Source organism: Labrus mixtus, chromosome 6 (assembly GCF_963584025.1).
Source record: "Labrus mixtus chromosome 6, fLabMix1.1, whole genome shotgun sequence".
Taxonomy (NCBI): domain Eukaryota; kingdom Metazoa; phylum Chordata; class Actinopteri; order Labriformes; family Labridae; genus Labrus; species Labrus mixtus.
Window position 1 is genome coordinate 19,233,378 of NC_083617.1, and position 22,886 is coordinate 19,256,263.

At 40.0% G+C, this 22,886-nt stretch overlaps 1 protein-coding gene across 3 annotated transcripts in view; it reads right to left on the minus strand.

Annotated features, from left to right (window-relative positions):
* Positions 1 to 5,906: 5,906 nt before the first annotated feature.
* The window catches only part of atrnl1a (attractin-like 1a), a 251,193-nt gene continuing 234,213 nt past the window's right edge, over positions 5,907 to 22,886 (minus strand). For all 3 annotated transcript variants that reach the window (XM_061040358.1, XM_061040357.1, XM_061040359.1), the window contains one exon: positions 5,907 to 7,635. In XM_061040358.1, the coding sequence (XP_060896341.1) occupies positions 7,514 to 7,635 (122 nt within the window). In that variant the 3' untranslated portion in view covers positions 5,907 to 7,513. The remainder of the gene's footprint in view (positions 7,636 to 22,886) is intronic.

Genomic DNA, 22,886 nt, shown 5'->3' on the forward strand with positions numbered 1-22,886 from the left:
CCATCCTTCTGTCTGTCAGACCATGCCTTCCTCCATCCACCAGTCCTCCCTTCATCCATCCACCTGTCTGTCCCTTGTCCATCCATCCCTTAATCCATTCCTTTCATCCTTCCCTAAATCCATCCATCCATCTGTCCATCCCTCCTTCCCTCCCTCCATCATCCATCCATCACCATCCGTCCCTCCATCCATCCATCCATCCACCAGTCTTCCCGTCATCCATCCACATGTCTGTCCCCATCCATACATCCCTCAATCCCTTCCTTTCATCATTCCCTAAATCTATCCACCCATCTGTCCTTCCATCCCTCCTTCCCTCCGTCCCTCCCTTCCTCCCTCCATCCATCATCATCTGTCCGTCCATCCATCACCATCTGTTCCTCCCTCCCTCCATCCATCCATCCATCCATCCATTCTTTGTTTACCTTTAATATGCCACAATGGGAAAAGAGAGGATCCAAGTGAGTTAATTGGGATTGGGATTAAATATTCGGTACATGTTATACCTTATGCTGTGGTCTCCTTGTGAAGACTTGTAGCTGTAATCTTATTAGCACCTTGACTCCAGCTTCAAGGTTCTTCAGGACAGGTGGTACACTTGAATAATCACCAAAATAAAACTGAGCCAGACTGATCATTATAATTGACCCACATGCAGCAGTTTCATCTGCCCACACACATAACAATCACCTAGATATTATATATATATTTTTTATAGTTTATCAATACCCAATCTCTATTCATTAATGGACAGTTTATAAGAGGAGGTCATAAAACTTCACATAAACATGTTGGCTCTCCTGACACCAGCATGAATTAAAGACTATTAATGCATCATGAGGGAGTCGTTGTTAGACGCACTAAAGTCCTGTGTGGCCAATTCATGTCACTTTGATAAATAGGTTATGAATACTAATAGATGTGTTTGTCATAATCATCTTTGGTTCTTTACAATCATAGTTTAATTAGGCAGCCTGTTTACAACTCTAATGTCTGAACTTTTTTTTCTTTATCTATTCTGCTGTAAAACAGACGGCAACAGGGACTATAATGGGGTTAGTTTTACTGTCAGGCGGTGCTACGAACAGTGATTTGTGTTGTGTGTGCTGGGGACTTTGATTGCATCAAAATTGTAGAGGATCATGAGAAGATAGATGTAAACCTAAAGGACAAAACATGCATTCTATCGCTTTAGAAGAAAAAAAACACACAAAACAAAACAAAACGACAACAGCAATGTTGTAATACTCAACAATTCATTCTTACCATGTTTGTGGCTCCCCAAGCCTTTTGGTTCCTCCTTAAAACAAATGTATGAAAAGGTGTAACAAATATTAGTTTGATTGAAAACATCATTGCACTTTTTTTTTTCAAACAAAACACAAATAATTTTCATCTATTCCCTGAATGTCATTCCCCACTCTCTCTCTGCCTGTACTGTATCTGACTCTATCCACTGTCCTATCTCTAAATAAAGGCGAAAAACTAAACTTTCAGTTGATTAAGACCACCAAAAAAGACTACATGGCATATTTGCTTAAATTGTTTCCGATCTATTAGTATCTTAAAGTATTTTGTTAATACATTGATGATTTGTATTGCACTTCCACTTAAGGCCTTTTTAATTACAGCCTTCAAAATGAATGTGAGCTAATTGATTCATATTGATAATAATCGTCACCATGCATGAAAACAGAGAAATGTACAAACAAAAACATGTTTAGTTTTGTTTAAACCATGTCCAAGGTTACATTCTTGATTGTATTGTTAGTTTATACATTGTATTTAAACCACACATTATTATAAAGTACATGCTATCACCCGTAATCTTATACATTGTTTTCTCCTTCACTTAGTTTCAACACAAGTGAATGCTTGACTATGGTTAGGGTTAGGGTTAACCCCCGGCTGAAAAACACCTGACAAACAGCTTAAATGCAACAGAACAAAACATCAATTTGACGGCTATGGTAAAGTATTATTATATTATACTTACTATACAATATATTACAGAATAGTAAGAGTAATGGTAAATCTTCCATGACAGCGCAGGACAGTGGTCACCTCGACCTATCAACTGATCCTCATGCAGGCGTCCATGATTTGTCTGTGGTTACAGCTCACATAATCAAGCTGATGCAGTGCGTCAATAGCTTCTCTTCATCTCTTTCATCCTTCATGTCTTGGGAAAAAAAATGCCCCCTTTGTTAGCGGAGAAGGCCACTTATGACAGAGCAATGCATGCTGGGGCTGAGAAGAGGACGGAGCTGACAGGGGCGACATTCTTCAAATTGTCATAGTTGATGGCTGACTGGTTTGTGGTTAGTATGGATATGTGTGTGTGTGTGTGTGTGTGTGTGTGTGTGTGTGTGTGTGTGTGTGTGTGTGTGTGTGTGTGTGTGTGTGTGTGTGTGAAGGGATGTGGAGGACAGCGGTGTGCTTTGTAATCCTGTGTCAGCGCCTTTAGCCAATTGTCCTCAGACTGCGGCCCAAATTAGCCGTCCGCAATTGGTGCGTAATGGCATAAAGATTGAGGTCTGGATGGGGCATCAATCACAAGAGCGTGACTCAGCTGACCCTGAGTCCTCAACAAGAGGGAGGTGAGAGAGGGGGGGGGGGGGGTAGTGAGGGGGTGAGAGAGCAGGGAATAAAGCAGGGAGAAGAGCAGCAACGATGGAAAGCTATTATAAGTAGTGCAGTAGTGTCATGATTTCAGACATTGACTGTGCTGATACAAAGCTTCTGACTATGTGTGTGTGTGTGTGTGTGTGTGTGTGTGTGTGTGTGTGTGTATGTGTGTGTGTGTTTCTGTGTTAAGGGAGCTAGGTCCTATAGAAACTACTTTGGCTGACTTGACATGAGGATGATTATTCTATTTTATGGCTGCACTTGTTTCCCAAATTTTGTCTTGAACTTAAGCCAAATTACCAATATTATTCATTCTCTTCTTAGCTTAATGACATTGCTGTAAATTCATCACAATGGAAAGTGAATAGAAAGGACATTGACTGAATTGTGCTGCAAAGTACAGTTATTGCTAATGTTTGATTGAATTAATCAGGATACAACTAAAAATCTGAATTAAAGAAAGGACAACATGTCTTAAAAGATAATAGTGAACCGGTTTGAATTGAATGTTTATCTGCATCGATTACACCGTTTCCACTTTTCCAATGTCACTGTGCTGATTGCCGCATGTTTTCTGACCTGGATAATCCTTTTTATTGTGGCACAGGAGAGCATTAAAAAAAGGGACCTTGCCTTGTAAATAAAAGGTGATGCCTCTGATCCTGAGTTGAATGCAAATGAAAAAAAAGCATCATGCATTTGCACAAAAAAAACACTCCTCTGACAGCAAAACTAAGGCCACGCTCGCACTTGCAAGCTTAAATGCTCAATTCAGATTTTCCGGTCAGGTACAATTATTGTTCACAGTGGTTCACATTGCTTTTTAAATGTGGCCTGAGTCCGACTCCTGATGGAATCCACACATGAAAGTGTCTCAAATCTGGTTTGAAAACATCAGATTCAATGTGCTGTTCACACTGTCAGAAAAATATCAGATGTGAGTCAGATAGCAGCAAAACATTTTTTGTTCCAGGTCACTTTTGGCTGCAGTGTGAATGCAGCCATAAAGTTTGCACATCATCATTAAACAATTGTGTGCACACATTTGAAAGCATGGAAGCCATGTTTGAAATGTGTCAGGCGCTTTGTCTTAGTTCCTAAGACTAATGACGGTTCAGCAGATGCTTAGGGGTTTAACAAAACACTCCCATGTAACTCCACTCAAACAATGGCAGAATGTCATTAATCTAACATGCCAGGGTCTTTTTTCTCCTGTGTCCCCCTCTTTGTACTGTATGTTAGCAATGGTTTTGTGTGCTTGGGTATCGAGCGTCTAACATTGACTTTACACCAAAATCACAAACCCCCTCCTTTCATCCTCAGAAAAGGTTTCAAAACATCTTAGATCAGGATAAAAGGGTAAGTGCACCACTTCCTGCAGCCTCTTGACGTGCAGGTATTGAGCAGAGCGGAGATGCCAGCAGCCCACTTAATGCTAAATGCTGCACTCTTTTATCTTGAGAAAGAAAAAAAAAAAAGAATACATACAGTGAGCTGAGAGGATAAAAAGGAGCACTTATCTCCTCTTGGTCACTAATGGTGGTGACAGTAGCAGCTTTGGCCTCATATTATGTTAAGATTTATTTTCAAGTTTCAAAAGACAGTTTTTAAGGAGAGGGAATGAAAAGCAAAATTTGGGTAAAACAGCCTTTAAAATAGATAATAATCAATTTTATTCCAACAGACGTTGATTTTTTTTTCACATCATTCCCTACATGAATAAAATCCTGACTGATGCTTCTCATGATTAGTGAGTAGTATTACTATGATGACAAGAAGATAAGGTATTTTAAGGTAAAATAAAGCATATGCAAAGCATTGTTTGCCCAGCTTTTATTTACCACTAAATCACCGACTGTGAGGGATTCTGAAATGCAGCCAGACCGTAGAGAGCTGCAGCCACTAGATCTTCCATTGATGTTCCCTGAAAAGAATGCATGTTGCTGTTTTTTTCTCCCTTTTTGTTTCTAGCAACACACATTTGCATACGAGTGTTTAATTCTCGAAGATGTTGAGATCACCTCTGCAATCCAGCCCACAGCGCTGTCATGACATAGTCCATGGTTCTTTGGAAGGCACGCAGCAGCCGTTTGTTAGTGTAATACAAACATAAAAGAGACGGGACTGATTTTATATGCAGGTCTATAAAATGCATCTCTATGTGGCACCACATTTGTAAACAATGTCCCGCTGGAATGCCCTTTGCACATAAAATTATGATTGTAAGTGTGTACAGTAGAGCAGGGCCTTTGGAGGCACACCTTGATTCAATACAGTGGTTATTATTGTTCAGTTACTGTGTTTGACAGAGAAATAAAGATGTTTATGTGGACAGAATAACCAACGTACTTACAATTTTAAGGTTTGTTCTTTGGACCTTGTGACAAAAAAGAGATAACACAATTAAAACGTATTGGATAATGAAAATCTTTTCTCTCATATTTCACTGCAACCTGCCCAACGGCCGTTGTGAACCTCTGTTCTCTTTAAACGTACAATATGTAGAATTTTATGACAATGTTTAAATTAAAATATCAAAATTAATCAAAAATGGACTAAATCTGTGTTATATATATTTACTTACATTACCTCAAGTATTTCGTACAGCGCCATTACATGCCATGACAGCCAGAATGTTTATTGTTGCCGTGGAAACACAGGATGTTACGTCAAAGTCTGCTACACAAGAAAGCGGGAATTGCTGTGATAAAAAATGTAAATTAGGGGGCGGGGGGAGTAGCAGGGAGAACTCCCATGATTCCCCATTCAGTCTCAACGTCATCTTTTGTTATTAAGTTGGCTGAGGGTCTTTTCTGTAAATTTAAGGGGGCAGCCCTTTATCAATCCCAAGAAAAAGTAGTAACTCCTCCCTGTTGTTGTAGAGACAGTTGGTTGTGGTCCAAGCAGAACTCCAACCTTATGGACCAATTGATGGAGTGGTAGTGAAATTATTAGGCTCATTAAGTTGAAAGTGAAGGCCTCTCAAAACTTGTAATAGGTGCTGTGATAATTAGCCATAACAGAACGATTCCTATTGGGGTGTTGTTGCTATGTAAAATCTAGATGAAGTAGTATTAACTCAGTGTTTTCCCATTCTCTGTTTGCACATCCATGCTGCTGAGCCAGTCTTTACATAACTCTATAAGCAGTGTTGGGTTGCAGAGTCTATAATGTTGGCAGAACCTGCATCTGACCCTCCTGACATCCTGAGAACACCAATCAATAAAATCCCATAACACCAGAGGATTACACAATATATCAGATGCAATTACCATAAGAAGAGGCATCAAAATGTTTTTTTAATTGTAAATGTACACATTTATGCTCATATGGACAAAAACAGTGTAGTGAGCTGCCCTTTGTTAAATACAAGTCCCAGCAACAAACTGGTGCAAAATTACATGAAGACAAAAATGCCTGAAAGAAAATGAAACAGGCTCCATATATAGATTATACAAGTGCATAAGACATACCTCTACTGTGTATGTTCAGTTGATGAATAAAGTAACTTCACAAAATTCAATAAAGGTTTAACAGAATGGATAAAAGGATCAATCTTTTAGACGTTTAACAAAACTTGTTATGATATGCATAAAATAGATGTGATTTTGAATTAAAACACACACAGGGTATCATCAAAAAAAAAAAACACTGTACAGAACTACTCTGTAAATCAAATGTTTAGTTTCTTTAAAAAAAAATCTAAGTGCATTCATAAAAAGTTCAAAAACAAAACTTGCATATTTAATAAATAAAGTAGATATGGTACAAACAGGTTTGTGTATTACAAATGAACAGGCATGGAATCAACTGGATGATGTATACTGTAGCTTCACATTACAAAACAAATGAATGAGTTGAAGTATAAATACCATCAGTAGTACAGTATGTGTTTGATGATACCGACCTTTAGGTTACACCACAGTCCAGAATAAACATTGCATTTGGATGATCAGTTGCATAATTGTGTCCCACATAAGGGACCTAATGTACTGGTAAAGCAGTTCATTTATAGTGCATAATACAGATGTTTATAAGGCCCAAAGCTACAGATAATGGCCCCTTTTTCATTACAGAGCACCTGAGCATCAAAATGTAAAACTTCAAATGTTTTGACAGGGTAGATTTAGAAGTACAAGTATTTGCTAAAGGATGCACTTCAATGGCTGCATCCTTACATAGATGCAGTTCGTCCACATCTTAACAGCAGTAGTCTTTGAAAGTCCCAGAGGAGATTTTCTTCTGAAGCAAATCCTTGTCACAGAACACCATCCACTACTTGGTTACTCGTTGATCTAATAACACCCAAGTTGTGCCTGAGTCCAAGCAGGACTGAATTTGAGCTCAGTTAGTGCTTTACAATGTCTTTCACAGGAGCTCGAAGCCATTGAGTTTGGTTTATTAGTGTAAAACAAGTGTTTTTCAATATGGCACTCCTTGACAGACAGACAAGCAAAGCCCTGGAGACCAAGAAACCACATGGCATGGAAGTGGAAACGTCTGCCAGCTCTCTTAGTAAATTCAGACGAAAGCTGTGCTGGAGAGACACATTCTCATCAATCTGCAGGTTTTCCCATTCTTTGTTGTCCTGGCTCATCACCACCAAAATGTTTCCTCAGGGGAAAAAAATAGCATGTTTATGAAGCTCTCCATCTGGATCCCAGGGAGAAAGGGTCCAGACTATGTTCCCACTTTTCCTACTGTTGTTGAAACAGTAGATACATTTCCTCTTCTTCCAAGCCAGCAACAAAGACAGACCAAATTTTTCCCTGCTTTGCCTTTTTTAACAATGCATCCCTTTGTCTGAGGGCAAAGAGAATATCTCCAATGAAATTTCTCAAGGGGGCAAAGTGGATATGTTTTCACCTCGAGGAGGCCTTCCAGTTCATACACAGGTCCCTTGGTGGTGCACAACGTGTTTGCGGTGCTTCAGACTGATGCCTCTGTCTTTGAAATCCACCACTCTCTGTTGTGATGTGTCCACCAGAGCACTGGCTATAGCAATACCTGGAGGTTGAGAGAGAAAAGAGAGTTAATCTAATCTATTAGATCATTTGACAGGGGCCATGCACAGCAAAGTTGTTATATTCATATTAATACTAGAGGGCTTGTTGAGTGGAATGATACTACATGTAGGTTAAATGGCTTATTCTTAATTTGTCTTAATTCATCTTCCTCAAATTAAGAGTTCTATTGTGGAGTTCTGAAAGATCCACTTTTTTTTTATTTTTATGTAGCCTATACACTCAGTCAAGACACAACTGAATCTAAGATATTAATTTACAAAATGTTATGCAAATCTGCATTTTCAGTATAACTTCATCAACCAAAAAAGATAATAATAATGGAAAGGATATAAGACTTGGAAGTATAAACAAAACAAATTGCTGCTTGCGCAATTTCCAAGATTTAAAAAACTCAAAGATATACTGTGGGATTCCACAAGGCTCTGAAGTGGGCCCCTTTCTGTTTTTCACTTCATGTAATATTTCATGTAACGGCTAAGCTTAATGGTCTCTCAGTGTTTTTATGAACTCCAAAATATCTAACTGAATCCAATTAACCTACCCAGGGACTTTCTAAAAAGTATTTTTGAAATATTATTATTGTGAAGGGGCGATTGAGTATGATAGAAAAGAGTAAACTGAAAGAAAGTAGAGATTATGAGCCAATGTCTAGTCAACATGTCCACAGGAATTTGTCAGAACATAGCTTTATCTATATTTATCTAAATGCAAATCAAGACTCTGGTCCTGGAAAATGAAGCTTTTCTAAAACTCCTGGACATAGATTTTTGATTAAAATAAGGTCGTTGAAAGTATTTTGAATAAAGTGATAGTGAAAACACATCTGTGTTAGTATTCGTACAACCTGAGATTGTAGGGTATGTAAATCAAGTAAAATCCTCTGAAAAAAAACAATGTAGCGAACATCAAAGTGAAAAGCCTCAGCCAGTGTGTGACAGGTAGAGACAAATCGTCCTATCTACAAGCTCTTCAAAACAACATCCAAAAATCGTTTTATCAACGTCTCTCCAGCCGCCAATGTCTGGCTGCAACAGGACACAGCAGTGAGGTCACTGAAGCGTATCTCCAACCATCCTGTCTCTGTCTCTTTCCTTTTTCTTTCAGTCTCCTTTTCACTGTCCAGCAGGATGTCAAAACTCTGTCTGAACAAACTTGTGTATCTGATGTCTGACTCGCTCTCCCCAGCACACAGCTCACAGAGAGGAGGCCGGATGCAGCATGGCATCAGATGCCTGGGAGCATTCTGTTACCTTGGCAGTAGCTGATGCTCTTAATGTGGATTTAGAGTCATGGCAGCTCTTAGCGAGTGCAGCTAGTCCTGTCTTCCCCTCTCGACAACCGTGGGCTTGACAATGCATGGTCATTACGACAAGAGCTCAATCTGCCAGTTCGCAGGAGCCAAATAAACAAAACCGGAAAACAGTGCAGGGGAATCTGGTGCACTCTTGATATGATTTGGATGCAGAATGTTTTCAGCATTTCACACTCAAGTGATTCTTGGGATTTTTTTGTGGGTGGAAAAGGTAAAGCCGATTACACTGTCGCGCAGAGTGCACCGGTGTTTGTGTGACTCTGCAGGTTTGTGTGTACAACTGAGGGAAAGTATGTAAATGCAGTATGTGTGTGCATGCACCTGTGCACTTTTAAGTATTTGAAAGTTCTGAAAAAAAAAGCTGATATGGCAGCCAACATTTATGAGCCCTCATCATCCAGGACAATGGAGGGAAGCTGATTGGCTAGCAGCACCTGGTCTGTTGGAATATGGATCTTTATAGCTTTTGAGTTCAGTTTATGGGGCGTTTATAGGTGTGTGTTCTGGCCAACACAGAAAGTACGAAAATAATCTGATGGTATGTTTCTTAAATTTAGTTTAAATTGCAGTATTGCTTGTTAGTAGATTATCTGTAATAGTTAGACATATCTCCAAAATAAGTTTGTGCAATTTCTACCTTACTAGTACACTTCATTCTGGAGCCAGTTAGGACATTCAGGTGAAAAACTTTTTATATCACTTTGAGATTGCAGCAGTTTTAATCTTTAGTCTTTTTCATGTAGGCACTTACCTGACAACTGATATCTCTCTTTTATGGGATTCAGCAGTCATTTTTTTTGTTTGTGTGTGTAGGAGGATCTAATTGAAAAATGCATTGCTTTAAATCTTATAGTTGCAAGTTCAATTGTGCAGAGAATATACAATATGAACAAGTGAAATCATTTATCTGAAGTTTTTAGTGAGCGACATTTTGTCATTGTTAAGTTACTTTCTCTGAATTCTAATGATAAACGCTCTAAACGTCATTTTACTTGTCCATTTATTTGTCTTTGTTCTTGATGTTATATAGGTATAGATTCCAAATAGAACAAATCAATGAAAAAACAAGTGATTGAAAACAAGCTACTTTACCATGGCAGAGTAGGTTGTCACAGAATATTTTACAAGTTACGAGGTAAAAAAGGTAAGGATGTTTTAGTTTTGAGATTTAACAGCTTAAACAATATAATCTGCAACATTTAAGCATTAATATAACAGATATCGAATGTATCCTAACTAAATATATAATTTAGTAATGACTTAAAAGTAAAATTAGAACTCCCTCTAAAGGTTTGTTATTCTGAGCTCTGTGTTCACACCGATGATAAGACACTTCCATTAGCTTGTTTATGTTTCACATGTTTCAGAGGCTTAAACATGTTTCATACATAATTTATTTCTTGTGAACCCCTCCCTCTCCAGCTGCTAACCCCACCACCCTGAAAGTAATATAGAATATTTTCATACAAACAGGAGGTGAACAAATCTGATCAATACAGCAAAAATAGAAGGTAACTTTTAAAATAAAATCCTCCTCAGTAAAACGTTGAAACATGACTGACATATGACAAAATTGAAAAGGATAAATCAGTGAAAGAATGGACATGTCAGTCATGATCTAACTTTATCTGCTCTGATCAGACACACAGCTGTCTCTATCTCTGTTCCTTTTTTAATGGTAAGGACTCCAGGCCAAGATAAATCCAACAAGACTGCAAAACATTATGTCACATCACTAAAGATTCAAACTGATACTCCATGTGTCTGAATGATGTCCATGAGACATTTCACACAACTCTGCGTGTCAAAACCAAAACAAAATAAAACAGAATAAAAGAAGAGAAAAATACAAATTAATTTCTAATGTGACATCTGAATATTCCTCCATCAAAATAGCTTTCACCTTTGACAAATTACCGTCATAATTGTGTTGATTTTTCTAGCTGAGCACACACATCTCCATTTGCAAAAATTAAATTGGTCACAAGTAATCAAATTATGCTGCAGGTGAGTGCTGGTGCTCATTTGCTGCCGTGGCAACGGAGCACCTTAATGTGATTGTTTTGTCAGGTGAGTTGAAGCTTCATTAACCCGCCTCCCCCCCGACACACACCAATCTGACCCCCCCCTCTGAGAGACTAATGGGGTCATTAGCAGGAGGGAAAATTCACCAAAAACCCTTATCTGAAGAAGTATGATGTGGAAAAGATCAACTGCAGCTGGAGAACATCTGTGGCCGGAGGAGCTCACATACTAACCTGGAGACCAACCTTAAAATCAGGACCTCATTTCCAGTTGAACATCCAGGCTTTTTCTCAAACTCTATCCTACAACATCAATGAGGGCAGCAAACACGGATATGTTTCCTGGGAATACGCAGTGATCAGACCATTGTGGTGAGAGTTTTATTAAGTACTAAAAATAATACTTTGTAAAGACCTGCCTCTGCAATTTCAAAACAATGTTAAGGGATTGTAAGCTTTTATCATTTCAACATCTGCATGTAAAACAACAATGAATAGGCACTGGTTACCACACTACAATACAGGAGTACATTGATTAAGTGAATTATATCTATGTGTAAAAAATGTCACTTTTTATTGACCAGTTCAGAAAGATGTGATCATTAAACGTTGCACCAAGTGGGCTGGATATGTTGAGCCCAAAGATTTTGAGTAGGTAACTAACAGAAAAGAAAACAGCAACCCTGCAAAGCCGTCTTCTCTGAGGTAATGATTTATTGGTTATTTTTTCTCCCTTTTCTCTTACTCTGGTGAATACATTTTATCTCTTCTAAGATGAAATCAGTTTTACAATTCTCAAAAACCAAGGACTACAGAGATAAACATTTTTTTTGTCTCAATGGTTCAATATAATCTGCTGTCCAAAGATAAAGAATTTATAAAAAAAGACAAAAAATTCAATGAAGGCAGCATGGATAGTGGGTTGGGTAAACAGAGAAACGCCAAACCACTGTCCATGCCGTGAAGTTTCACTTTGATAATCAAATATTTCTGCATTTGTGAGGCACTGATTTGACTTTGTAAAACACCTTCAACCTTGATTCTAAGTAAGCAGGAACATTTATGTGAACAGCACATGTCTGACTTTGGTATCCAAGTTCTTGTTTATTGAATGCAGTATGTCTCTTAACCAACTTCAAATCTTCAAATTTGAATATAAATCAAATCAAACGCATTTAAAAAAAAAATCACAAGAAGTACCTTACAAGCTGGCGATGATGCTTTGAAGTTTGAAAAAGTTTCAAAGTTGTGATTTATATGGTTTCATCATGAATAAAAAGACAGCAGCACATCTAGGATACAAATCGTCCTGACCTTGCTCTGACGTTTCTTTTAATGCATCTGATCCAATTTGTGTGTAAGACCTTGAGCTGTCCCACTTTATACTAAAACATTTTTATAACTGTTACATCAATCATTGTAATCGCTTGAACGACAGGGATCTTACTTTACAACAAAAACAAGCAAGTATAGCTAAAAACGGGCAAAACAAGAATTATGCTCAGATCAATGACTAAACTTGATCAAACCTTCAAGTCCACTTAATAAATACAGACTCGGCTGACAGTAAAGACCAGATTTGTATATTTTGACCAGAAGTCAACAAGCAGAACGGATGAGGGAGTGATGGTGACAGGAGACTCGCTCCCTGATGGTTTTCAAAGACTGAGTGGATCAAAGTATCGGAGATCCATTCCAGGTCAATGGAGCTGAGTTTGTGAGTGCCTCTTTTTTCGATTCCTGTCAAGCAGTTATCCAGTCGGACACCCAGAGGGAGACAGTGGGGGGCTCCACTACAGCAAACCCTGCATTATAATCACACCTCGGTTACACAAATCCATTCAGATTTTGAATAACCTTATCTTTGTGTCTATTATTTTTAAGTTTTATGGTTAAAATCAGTCTTCACCCCAAAATCATTAAGACCACAAATGTATTTCACTTTTTAAATTGTTATTGTCTCTGACTCTATTAGCTATATTGAACATGTCTCATAGACTTCAAGCATACAGGGGATTACACTGTAATGAGGAAGACATATATACTCTTCTGAAGGTCTAAAGGCTTTTACTGTTTTTATTGCTTAATATTTTTTTAATCATAAATTCGTATGGTATTACTTAAAAACATTTTCCTTCTGCTTTCTTTCTCTTGTTTCTCAATCTTTGTTTCTCTTTCATTGTTGACATCGTTATTGTTTTGTCTTTGGGGAGACATGGTGCTGCAGCATCTTTCACTTGACTCTCTTGATTTGATTGCGTGGTCAGATTGACCCTGCGCAGGGTGGACTCAGGGGGTAAGAGGTGTCCTCAGAGCGATACCCAGCATTCTGTCGAGATGAAGTGTTAAGAATTGTGTTCATTTATGTAGGTCATTTTAATTAGCTTCTGACGGTTCTAACTTTGAGAAAAAAAATGCAAACAAAAAGTACATTTTTATTTCAGGCCCATCAAGGGCTGCTTCCTCTGTTTGGGCCCGAGGTCAGTCTCCCCCCCCCCCCCCCCCCCCCCCTCTACGATGCCCCTGGTTTAACCAACGGTAATGTCTCATAGAACAGATAGTATCTCTCTGCTCACTCGCACAAGCTGAATGTGCTGTCCTTTTTTTAAAGGTCCATATAGCCTCTGTACATGGGGAGCACGCACTAACCCTTATACGCTACCAGCACCTTGATGTCCCAGACTTTTACCAAGACCTTGTGTTGAGAAATATCGATTTCACATCTGTGTGAATGGAATTAGGTCAAATATATCTTCAGCCAAGCTTGAAAAGAAGACTAGAAACAAAACCAGCCATGGTTCCTACTGTGAAGCAAGAGCTAAGAAAGTTCCTCTAAACGTGGTGCAAGGAACTAAAATAGTTCATAGTTCCTGTGGTGCGGAATGAATTAAAAAGGAGGAGGGTTCCAACAGCTCCAAAAACTATGAAGAAGTTCCTGCGGTCTCTACGGAGACTGAGACAAGTATGACAGATTCTTAAGTGACCTTCTTAACCTTTAAAAAAATCTCATATAATCAAAGCCTGTCATTTAGCAGCAGAAGATATTGAAACTTTTTTGTGTGCTCAGCAATTTGGCCAGAATTAAACAAAATAAGCTCAGAGAAATTGAATTGATCCGTAAAGTGTTGTCTCATTTCCCCCCCATACTTGTGCCTTTCATTTTTTTTAATTCAAATGATCAACTTCACTTCCCTGTCCAAAGATAATAAATCTAAATTTTCTTCCCCCCTTTTAGGAAGAGGGCCAAAGTGAGAATGATGCAGCAAAAAGGGTAAAGATGCTTTGTCAGGATTTAAAGAGAGAGAGGAGGGAGAGTAATGAGAGATGGGAAGAAAGCAAACCCGAGGAACAGAACACAGAATCTACTTACCCCCTACACGTCTTAATGCATGTGTTCAATCTATGCATTCACGTATACAAATAACTTTTTTTTATATTATCTGCAAATCAGCTCAGACAGTGATGGAAACAGGTTATCTGAATGCACTCTAATTTGCCTCAATCCTGTTCAGAGCTGTAACCGCCAACTGGCATTTTGAGAAGGACGAGGAGGATGAAGGAGGAGGAGGAGGGTAGATGATAAATACCCGGAGGATTGATCAGCACAACCAAACTATTGTATTTTCACTCCATAAAGTAAGAAATAAGACTTGAGGAAATATTACAAAATGAACAGCGGAGAGCAGTGAGCAAGCAAAGAAGAAGTGGGATTATTTTTCTTTTCTACTTTTCCTTAGTTGCTTTGGAGGAAACCAGGAGTGGATTAATCAAAAAGCATAACCACGAGGACTTACAGTCTCAGAGTAGCTGCAGCAATATGCAAATCGTCTTCTGTGGCTGAAGGGACATTTGCCAAGGACTCTCACCATAAAACTCCCTCTCCCTCTGTTTCACTCCTGATTGTTCCTTTATTTTCTACCTGTTTCTACTCTTGAATTATTGTTAGGAGCCTGCTCGGAGTCGGTTATAGAACCTCTCAGCCTTTTAATACCTCCTTTCTCTCTCAAGATGCCTCTTCTATTTTTACTCACAAAGACTTTCAACATCTTACAGTACCTGCAATTTTCCACTTTTACCCCCCCCCCCTCTCTCTCCCTCCCTCTCTCTTTCTCACACATATCCAGACATTCCATGCTCCATCTCTGGTGCTGAATAGGCAGATTAGCGCAGGAGAAAGCGGCTGTGAATACTGCTGTGCCTCTGTCTCTATTGACCCACTATCTAAGCTCGAGAGGGAAGCCGAGAAGGAAATGTAGCACGCTGTCTTTATGTGCAGAAAATGTGCAGTCTTGTCCATCCATTAACCACTTATTGAGTTCCATTTTATTTAAAACAATAAACAAACGGAGACAACGGCAGCAGCAAGAGGAATGGCACAAAGCAGTTAAACCGACAGGGAAAAGATGAAGTCTTTGTTGAGACAGAAAAATTGGTGACTTGAGCCAGGAATAAGACCTCTTTCTCCCGTTTTTTCCCCACTCCATCCCCTTCCTCTATCTCAGCAGTCCTGGCTGTCAGTCTTTCCCTCCTGCTTTGTCCATCATGTCAGGCCACTGTGACTTTGAATCAGTCAAACAGTCACTCAATAGTCAAGCTGCTCCTCTCCTGTGAGAGTTGCTCTCAGAAACAGGCACCATGTGGAAGTCGTGCCCTGAAATTTGGCAGACGACAGCTGTCAGACACTCTAAACAGAGTGAGGGTCGTCTATGTTCACTTCAGGATTTTAGGAATTGGAACATTAGGGTGATAGTCATGAAACATATATATTTTTTAATATAATCACAGGATTTGATTTAGCTTTAAACTGGCTGTTCTGTGGGTAGAGTTCATGCGTATGTGTGTAGCTGTGTTGCTAAAAAGAGCTTGGAGACCTCCTCTACTTCTGCAGCCTGTAATCTCATCACTTGCACCAGCCTGTGATCAGAGAGAGAGGACTAAGATTGGCACTAAGAGCTTCGCTAAAAAAGGTTAATCAAACAGCACCATCACTGCTAGATCCCAAACTTAAATGCAATATTAGTACACATGTATTATAGTTATTTCCATTCTCCTCTTTTATTTGGTCTTTTGTATTGTCTTGTCTGGACCCTGAGTGTGTAATAATGTTTTGATTGATTTTGCCATTTCTGCTGGGAAGGTAATTGGAATTTAACAATTAGACGTGATGTGATTTCCATGACTTTTTGACATTCCATTTCATTTAAAACAGCAATGTGTAAGGTATCTACTGAATTAAACCATACAATGATCTTACAATAACATGAGACCGTAAGGAAACTTGTTATATGTTGAAATGCTGATTCTGCCAACAATTCAGCAGCCAGTATGTCCTCCTTCTAAGTTTTGATTCTGGTCCGAGGTGGTATGTCTTTGCTTTGACCAGAGAAGGTAGGCGTTTTTAAGGCACCCTCACACGGCCGTTTTGGACACCCCTTAGTTTGCCAGATATGAGACCAGTTATCACTGCAAACCAACAGGTGTTGCAGCGATGGAAGTGAGCAAGGAGACTGGTTCAGATATAACTGATTCTACCTGACCTAAAAAGCCTCTGCATTTCTGCTGAGATGCTTCTGAAAAATTGAGAGAGGTTAGAACGCAGAAAGGTTTCAAGACCGATGCAGAAGTGGCTAAACACTGCAGATTTATAGTCATCGACTGTAGAGAGGAGGCAGCGGGAGACAATTTGGACTGCAGGGCCGATTTCAAACTGATCTGCTGTTTGTATACAAGTGAAATATGTCTGTCAGTGTGTGTGTGTGTGTGTGTGTGTGTGTGTGTGTGTGTGTGTGGGGGGGGGGGGGGGGGGGGCATGCCCACATACTTGCTCAATGCCACAAAACACTTAATTGAATCAGCATGTTTCAACCATTATGGTCTTCCATAACTGATCTTTTTTTTTTTTTAAATGGGGGCCACATCCATTTAGATTGCACTCGATAGGCATGGTAGCCAAAAAAGATTCCGTTCACCAATGGTGACACACATCTTACCCATGTCATAAGCATATGTGTTGTGACAGCAAACAAGGCCTGGGGGATTTAATGTAAGTTGCTGCCAGCAGGTATTTACAAGGTTTGTGAATCATCATAGAGGTAAAGCTTTTTGTGTGACGAAGTTGTGGTGTCAAGAGCTAGAAAAGGCTTTAGGAAGTGTCGAATTGGTGAAGGACAACTGGGATCCAACACACATTTTTATTTTACAACTTCATGCTCGTGGGCTTAGGCCTATAGCAATGGAATGATACACAGAGAGGTAAAGACTAAAAAAAATGATGCAAGGTGAAGAATATGGCTGGAAATATTGTCCGCTAAGCAGGTAGGCTATAAGCTGCTCTGCTGGAGCCGCAGTCTCTTTCTCTCTCCCATTGAAACCAACATTGGTGTTTTCTCCATCTTACGTATAAAGGGTCAGTTAATGGTAACACCTCAGGGGAGCAGAGCGAAGGAGGACAAGACAAAAACAAAGAGAAAACAGTGCGAGGAAAGGCAAGCTAAAACGGGCTTGCTCATCGAGGATTCCTCTTGAAGTGTCTCCCATCGAGGGTGGGCGGAGCTAGCCTGCAGTGACTTCATGTTCATACATGCCAACATCAATGGAGGACTGCTGTCTGACCCTACGCTGAGAGCCTCTCTTGGGAGTGAGGGGTGGGAGGATGGAGGGAGGAGAGGAGAGGAGGGGATTGGTGATGGGTGGGCGATTTTCTTTTTTTTACGTGACTTCTAACTGCTCCTTGGTGTTTTTGAAGATGCATAATGTGTGTTTATGTGTCTGTATGTGCAATTGCCATGATCATTCTTAACTTTGATCACTGAAAAAGGCTGAAAACAATCAAAACAACAATAGCTATTTCATTGATTTGACAAGAGCCTGGAAATTCCCCGGAGAGCAGGCTGACAAGAAGTGAGGAGCCTCTTATTGGCCTAATTTCCTGAAAATAGGTCGGCTGTTGCTGTGATGAGCCGCTGTTGTAAAAAACAGGGAGTGAATTTAAAACACAACTAAAACAGCAGTGCTGACTCTCCAGGAGAAGTATGGGAGGAAGGACCCCTCAATTTCCAGGCTTCTGTTATTTGAAATCACCTACCAGTTAGGGTCCAGAAGGCAGACACCCTCTTTACTTTTCGGAGCAGGCCTAAAACCTCCTTTTTGATTAAGCTTTTGGTTAGGGTTGGCTCGGGCATGCCTTGGAGCAGCTTTCCTTAATGCTGCTATAGGCTCAGACTGCAAGCTCCTGTATTCCATGAGTATGCATTCATGTCCTTTTTATGCATGATAAACTGACCATTTTGTAGCTTTCCTAGAGTTTCCGTGCATTCTTGCTTCCCAGTTTTGGTGTCTAAATAGGCCTACCTTTCTCCCAGTTTTTCAGTCATCCATTTATAAGTCTCATCTATATCTTTATTTAAGTGTTATTATTTTGTACTGTTTTTTTCTGTCTGTAAGTCTGAGATGGTCAGATGGAAGTTTCTTCCTGTTACTAGGAATATATTTTTCCCTTTGGTTTTATGATTGTGCCAATACATTGTCATCAGTTCTGGTCAAGGTTAAACTATGTCCAGTGGACAATGTTGTTGAGCCAATAGGTTGCATTACCTGGTCAGTTATGGAGGAAATAAAGCAAATGTTGAGCTGCTGGTGTCTGGAAGTCAGAATTTGGCAGATTCAGTCAGGCTCATCCCCCAACTAGTCTGATTTCCAGTCTGCTCTGGTCATTTCCTGTCAGTTTATTGTATTGTTGAAGGCTTTGCTTCCTGCCTGGAGGAATAGAGGCTCCTAACACCTGATCCAGTTACATTCACTCCACTATATAAAAAGCCAAAAGTACTACCAGCCAAACCGACAGCAGTCTCTCAGAAAGCTGCAAGAGGGGTGGAAAATAAAAAGAGATTAATGTCAGGGGGACTAAATGTATGGGAGTAAGTATGAGAGGTTGAATGAGGTGGAATATGGAGGAAGAGATGATTGGCCTCATGCTGACAGTGCATAAAGCGCCAGGTCCTTGTTAAGGTCTCTGAGGAAGTGCTTCTGTCTTCTTAGTGATTTGTACAGCCGTGTGGTTGTTGGCTCAGGCAGGTGGGGGATATCACATGTCGTCCGTCTATAGGGGCAACATGAGCTCAGACTTTGGAAAGTCAGGATGTCTCATTTAGGAGAACAATTGATCCAACAGTCAGTGCCGGAGGAAAAACCAGCTTGGTCTCCCCACATCAGACCTTCTGTGAAAGGTGCCATACATACGGAGTTTTTATTCAATTATTCTGTGCATTGCTGTGAAAAACTTGCTGATGCTAAATGTTGGAACATGGAAGTGTCAGGATATAAAACATATTGATATCAAGCGTGTGATGAAGACTGTTGATCTGCAAATCACAGTCATGTTGCCGCCGTCCTCTGATGTTTCTTTCTGTTTCGGGTTTATTTAATTAAAAGCAAAATTAAAAATCCCATATAAGGACAAGAAAGATATGAGATTTTTTTTCAGATTATGTTTTTAATTAGTTAACAAAAACTCCTGTCATGTATCCCTTCGTGACAATTGCCTGGGAATTTCAGGACAGTCTACCCCTGACATTTTCCAGGGTTGCCCTTTCTCAGATGTCTATAACAGTGGGAGATTTTTCCCAGTCAGATGGGGGTGGGCGGCCAAAGGAGGCAGGACCTGACATTAAAAGGACTCCTAATATAACCAGGATAGCAAATGAAGCAGCAGAGTCCGATGTTATGATGTCAGTTTTAGCTATTATATCAATGCAACATGAAAATGTACGTATCAGAAAAGACTGGAAAAGACCACGCTGGGAAGCAGAAAATAATTGATCACCCTCCCCGACTCGACGCAGCTAAATATAACAGCATTCTGCTCCAAAGCAGAATAAACAAAGACAATGGATGTATACACAAATTAAATTAAAGCAACTGTATTAGTCAGGGAACATTATGGTGTCCTCACCATCAACAACATTAAACTGAACAGTATGTGACTGTGGAGAAAAAAAAACTTAAGATTGCTTCTTCCTTAAAGGTATAGTATGTAGAATTGTATGACTAATCCAAATTAATTAAAAATTTACTAAACCTATGTTATGTATTTTTTGTCGAGTACTTACATTACCTGAAATATTTCCAAAAGTAATCAAAACCAGAGAAATCCTTAATTTTATAGTTGCCGACATGATGAGAACGAAAGTCAGACACGAAATGTTCATCGTTGCCAAGGAAACACCAGATGTTACGTAAAAGCTGGGGGGGGGGGGAGTAGCAGAGAGAACTCCCATGATTCCCCGCTAGCCTCGACGTCATCTTTTGATATTGTTTTGATTTAGAGCCCCCTGGAGGCAGATTTTACATATTGTGCTTTAATTGCCTTCAGTTTTTAATTCAGCCCTGCACACAGCATCTGCAGGAAATAAAAGGATATCTTGCAGACTCTTAGCTCATACCTTGAAGCACAGCTCTGCACAGTCATTTTGAGCATTGAAGTGACTACTCACATTCAAAGAACAATGTCTTACGGCTATACAACAGTCTTTTGAGCTCCGCAGTTACCCTGTTGCTCTACTATGTGGCCACAGACTGTTTTAAAGATGACAGCACACAGAAACATCAAGACACATTTGATGATGCCTCTGATGCCATCACATTTTAGTGTGTTTACTCTGCTTTTTGTTTAAACTGCTAGAACCTTTCATGACACCTGATGGGACACCGCCACGGGGCACACAAGAAGCTAATACCCGCTACATCTGGAGACATCACTAAGCTTCTGAGAGCAGTTCCAACCTGTAAAAAGGATCACAAATGGTGTGGACTGGTGTTTTTGTGAGCCCACAAAGAGGAACATGTGTGATTTCATGGATCAGAGACAGCTGACAGTTTACAACATCTGCGGCAACCGAAATGAAAACAGAGGGCTCACCAGCGAGAGCGCTCATATTTGTAACGCTTCATCATAAAAAGTCACAATAGCTGTGCCTAAGAAGCGTCTGACAGTTGGACATAAATACTGTCTGCAGCTACTGCAGCTGGTCATTATGCACGACCTGCCTTTTAAAATTTACCAGCACAAAAGATGATTGAGGCAGCCCTTTTCTTTCTCCATACCAAGCAGAATATTGCACAGGAGTGTACAATAAATGACAAGTATGCAAAGAAACTGTTAATAAGCAAACAAAAAAACATAAATTACTTTGCAGAGGGCAGAAGTTTCGCAAAAGTATGGCAACAAATAAGTTCAAAACTAGGCTGTGCTACAAGATGTACACAGAAGCTTCAGGTTGTTAAAGCCAAAAGGGCAGCATGGTTTTCTAAACAGACTACTAGCTAGACTTAAAGGGGTCATATTATGCTTTTTCTGGTTTTATATGCTCTTTAGTGTGTTTTCCAAGTGTCCTGTGCATGTTTAGGCACATCTATTTGCAAAAATTCAAAGTCCACGGAAACGCGGCTTCTCCTACATCCTCCTGTTAGCTGCAGCATTAGCTGCATGTAACGCTCGGTTCTAGCCCCCCTCGAAAAAAAATTGTCAGTGTGACGTCTTGTCAATGTGATATCACTGATCTAAGCCCATTGGCTCGTTGTGGCAAGCCCAGCAGCTCATGTTGCACGCCCATTAACTTCTGTAGCACGCCCACGATATGCCGTAGCCTGCGGTAGCACAGTAGTGCTAAGGTGCTAATGTTTTTGCTCCCCGGCCCTCGGAGCCAGAGTGGCTGAGCGACTGACCAATTACGGCAGAGCCGATAGGCCGACCAATCAGATCAGACTTGGCACACGTGGGGACTCTGAACGTGGGCACTTCAGAGCCTTAGAGAGAGAGTCAGAAGCGAGCCGGTGCATGGAGCGGCAGTACTTTAGCTATTGTGAACATACTTTAATAGGTACATAGATTAAATATACAAACCCCAAAAAGGGCATAATATGGGCTCTTTAAAATGTATACATTTGGCCACTCCAACCCAGTGACACAACTTAAGTTTTTTTACAGCCCTTAAAGTGGGCACTTGGAAACACTGCAGAACCAGTTTTAGCTTGTTTACTTGAGGGTTGTGTCATGTGGTCGGATTGGCATTTCTAATGATACTATAATGTGTAAATGCTCAGGAGGCAAGGGATTCTTTTTGTAATTCACATGTCCAGCCTTTTGGGTAAGTGGCTGTTTTGGGAAAAGTTGGTTGTTTAGTGTGTGCCTGTTTATAGGAAGAATGTGTGACATTTTACACATAAATACAGCAGAAATCAAGTATCCTCTGTAAATGTCTCCCTGAATCATGACTGTCTATAATGAGGGAGAAGCATGAGTCCCGCTAGCTGTGTTATTGTCTGAGCCGTGTTTACATCATGTTTACATGGACGGGACGGCCTTGCGTATAAAGCTGTCTACTCACTGCTTATTTGCATTTCACATTTAGATTACCGTCATTCCGTGTCAATTTACGTCCAATGTGAAGCTCAAGCTAACTAAAGTATGCTAACATTAGCCTGCTAACACAACAATGCAGGCCACAGGCATTTGCAGCTCAAGCCGAGGACAATATTGTCCGCCGGGTTCTAATTCATAACTCCTTCGTGCGAGCGCGAGTGGAGAGGGGTTGGAGGTGTGCCACTGGAGGCGAGCGGAGGCTTCAGAATAGCGGATGTGTCGCCAAACAGCAGGTTTTTTTTCATGCTGGTGGTCAAGGGGCGACACCTACTGGATCAAAAAGTTGCACATTCCTTCTTTAAACTAGCAAACTAAAGCCCAGTGTAAATGGATGGTGTACATGTTTCAGTCGTGTTAGCATTAAAGGACATTTGTTTTGTTTTGAGGGCAACATTTTGGGATTATTAGGTCTCTTCATACAATTAAAAAAGGTAAAATATTTGTGGTAGCATGATTTGTACTAAAGTAAATAATGA